The sequence below is a fragment of the Bison bison genome, unplaced genomic scaffold, assembly GCF_000754665.1.
Source record: "Bison bison bison isolate TAMUID 2011002044 unplaced genomic scaffold, Bison_UMD1.0 scf7180017853174, whole genome shotgun sequence".
Lineage (NCBI taxonomy): Eukaryota > Metazoa > Chordata > Mammalia > Artiodactyla > Bovidae > Bison > Bison bison.
In genome coordinates, this window is record NW_011483747.1 from 9,691 (window position 1) to 12,601 (window position 2,911).

At 54.8% G+C, this 2,911-nt stretch overlaps 1 protein-coding gene across 1 annotated transcript in view; it reads left to right on the top strand.

Annotated features, from left to right (window-relative positions):
- Window positions 1-199: 199 nt before the first annotated feature.
- The window catches only part of HSPBP1 (HSPA (heat shock 70kDa) binding protein, cytoplasmic cochaperone 1), a 10,007-nt gene continuing 7,295 nt past the window's right edge, over window positions 200-2,911 (top strand). Inside the window, 3 exon segments of the mRNA XM_010853543.1 lie at window positions 200-573; window positions 576-811; window positions 2,685-2,894. Coding sequence (XP_010851845.1) covers window positions 471-573; window positions 576-811; window positions 2,685-2,894 — 549 coding nt within the window. The 5' untranslated portion in view covers window positions 200-470.

Sequence of the window (2,911 nt, forward strand, 5' to 3'; positions counted from 1 at the left end):
GTGTCCCGCCAGGTGGGAAGAACTTAAGAGCCCGGGGAAGCCGCCTCACGGTCCCAATTGGTGTGGCTGCTCCGGGAACTTCCGGGCCAGACCGTGCGTGTTTCCGGTCAATATGGCGGCGCCCAGTAGAGTCAGGTGCGGGCGAGTCTATCTTCGGTAGCGGCGGCGACACGAGGCTCGGGGAGGTGAGGTCCGCCCCGCTCTGGCTCCCCTCGTCAGACAGGAGGGAGGGGACATGTCGCTAAGATGACCAAAGGGAGGGCTTCTTGCTCTGAAGGCTGGGCGGTGGGGTTGCCAAGAGATGGGAACGACCGCGGTGGAGATGGAGGAGGGGGTTGCTAGGGAGAGTGGGTGGGGCCTGTTGCTAGGGAGGAGAGAGGGACTGCTGACTTTGGGGAAGGGGCCTGTTGGTATGAAAGAAGAAAAGGGGGCCGTGGTTAAAGGAGGTGTGGGCAGCGTGGTTTGGAATCATGCAGGGCCGCCGAGCTCCCCTAAAACGCCACCTTCTCAGCAGACCCCCAGGAGTCCACCCGTCAGGACGCCAGAGCTACTTCAGCGGTGACCACCCCCTACCCCAACACATTCTTCCTTTCTTCGCAAACTGCCCATGGCGAACCAGGGCTCCGGGGGCAGTCGCCTTCCCCTGGCGCTACCCTCAGCCTCCCAGGATTGCTCGTCAGGGGGCAGCGGCTCCTCCGAGGGCGGCTCGGGCCATCCCCCGCCGCCGCGAAACCTCCAAGGCCTGCTGCAGATGGCTATCACGGCGGGCTCTGAAGAGCCAGACCCCCCTCCAGAACCCATGAGTGAGGAGGTAAAGGGCGGGGGTCCGAGAAGGTGGGGTGAGGGGTTTGGGAACAGAGATATCTGGGGAGGGGCGGTAGTGCCTGTGTGAAGGCATAGGAGGCTGTATTTGTGCTCCATAGGGTTTCTGTAGACTGAAAGTCAGATCCTGGGACCCTGCACTGTGCGGGAAGGCAGAATAACCTCATGGTAAAAAAAGAAAACGCAAGGGCACGCCAGAGCGAAACAGATATGGCTTCAGTATGTTACAGCTGTGTGACCTTGGGGGTATCACTGCATCTTTCTGAGCATCGATTCTCAATTGCAAGTTGATGTTGATGATAAGAAGGAGTGGCCCTTCACAGGGTAGTTCTGAGAGTCCTGTTGAAGTGGGTCTCAACATCACACCTGGTACACAGGCTTTGCTCCTGAAGGCAGCAGGATATTCTCATTAAGAGCAGACTCTAATAAGAGTTCTGTGGACAGACCACCTAGATTTGACTTAGGTGTTGTGGATGGCTGACTGTGTGACCTTGGGCAAGTCACCCTTTTCTGTGCCTCCATTTTCTCATCTGTGAAGTGGGAATAGCAGTAATATTAATACTTAACCATGGAAGGCTGTTCTGGAAATCAAGAACACTATTTGCTATACGTGATGTTTACTTGGCGGTGACAGTTGCAGTGTATGAAACATGGTGTTAATACAGTAACATCCATGAAGTCACTGAGCCTCTAGGACCATGAGGTGGTCCAACAGGCACGGAAAAGATTAACATCTTGCCCAAATTTATCCAGGACTATGACTTTAGATCCTTCATCTGAGCACTTAGCACAGAGTTGGGCCAAAAAGAAAAACACCCAGTGGCCAGTTCTCAGTGCTTATCTTATTTGACCTACGAGCAGCATTCGATGACGACCCTGTCCCCTTGAGCTCTTTCTTCATGTGGCTTCTGGAGCATGGACCAGCGTGGTTTTCTGGTTTTCATCCCACTCACTGGCTCTTCTTCCCCACCGCCTCTGTTGGTTCATCCTCATTTTCCAGTCCCTTGACCATAGAGCACACCAGCACTCTCTCTTCTCCATTCACTTCCTGTATGATCTCACATTGGGTTGAGGTTTTACTCTGACGACTCTCAAGTTTATATCTCTAGCCAGTGGTTCTCTCCTGGAGGGATGGTTTTAACCACATTTGGCAATGGGCAGAGACATTCTTGGTTGTTGCAAACTGGCGGGTTGTGGGGGTGGGGGCAGTGCTGTTGGCATCTCGTGGGTGGAAGTCAGGGATGTGGCTCAGCGTCCTGCAGTGCACGGATGACCCCCACTGCTGAACGGTCCAGCTCAGGGTGTCAGTAGGGTCATGGCTGAGAAATCCAGGTCCAGGCTGGCCCTCCTTCCTAAGCTTCAGGTGTCTTTCTCAATATTTTGCCTTGTGTATGTCATGGATCCCCCAAACTTAACAAGTTCAAAAATCAGCACCAATTTGTACTCGTCTCACTCCACACCTGCTTCTCTTGCCATCTGCCCCGTCCCTTTCTAGTTGTTCAGGACAAGAATCTAGGTGTTGCTGACCCTTCTTTTTCCGTCATGCCCCACAACCAGTCTCTCCATAGATGCAGTGTCCAGAAAAGAGCATTAGTGGAAAAGGTACCTGGGAGGTATCTGTTAGTTGAAGGACACTCAGCCCTCAATGTTGGCTGTTATTATTATTTTTTCCTTTGCCTGTGCCTCTTGGCATGGGGAACTTCCCTGACCAGGGATCAAACCTGTGCCCCTTGCAGTGGAAGCACCAGCTCTTAACCAGTGGACCGCCAGGGACGCCCCGGCTGTTATTGGTAATGACTGTTACTCCTGAGTCGATGATTGATAAGGTTTGCTTCTTTCTCCCGCCCCACCTCACCTTGCAGAGGCGCCAGTGGCTGCAGGAGGCCATGTCCGCCGCCTTCAGGGGCCAGCGGGAGGAGGTGGAGCAGATGAAGAACTGCCTCCGGGTGCTGTCCCAGCCCACGCCCTCCTCGGCTGGCGAGGCTGAACTGGCCACTGACCAGCAGGAGCGCGAGGGAGCCCTGGAGCTGCTGGCGGACCTGTGTGAGAACATGGACAATGCAGCAGGTACAGCCAGCCCGCCCCGGCC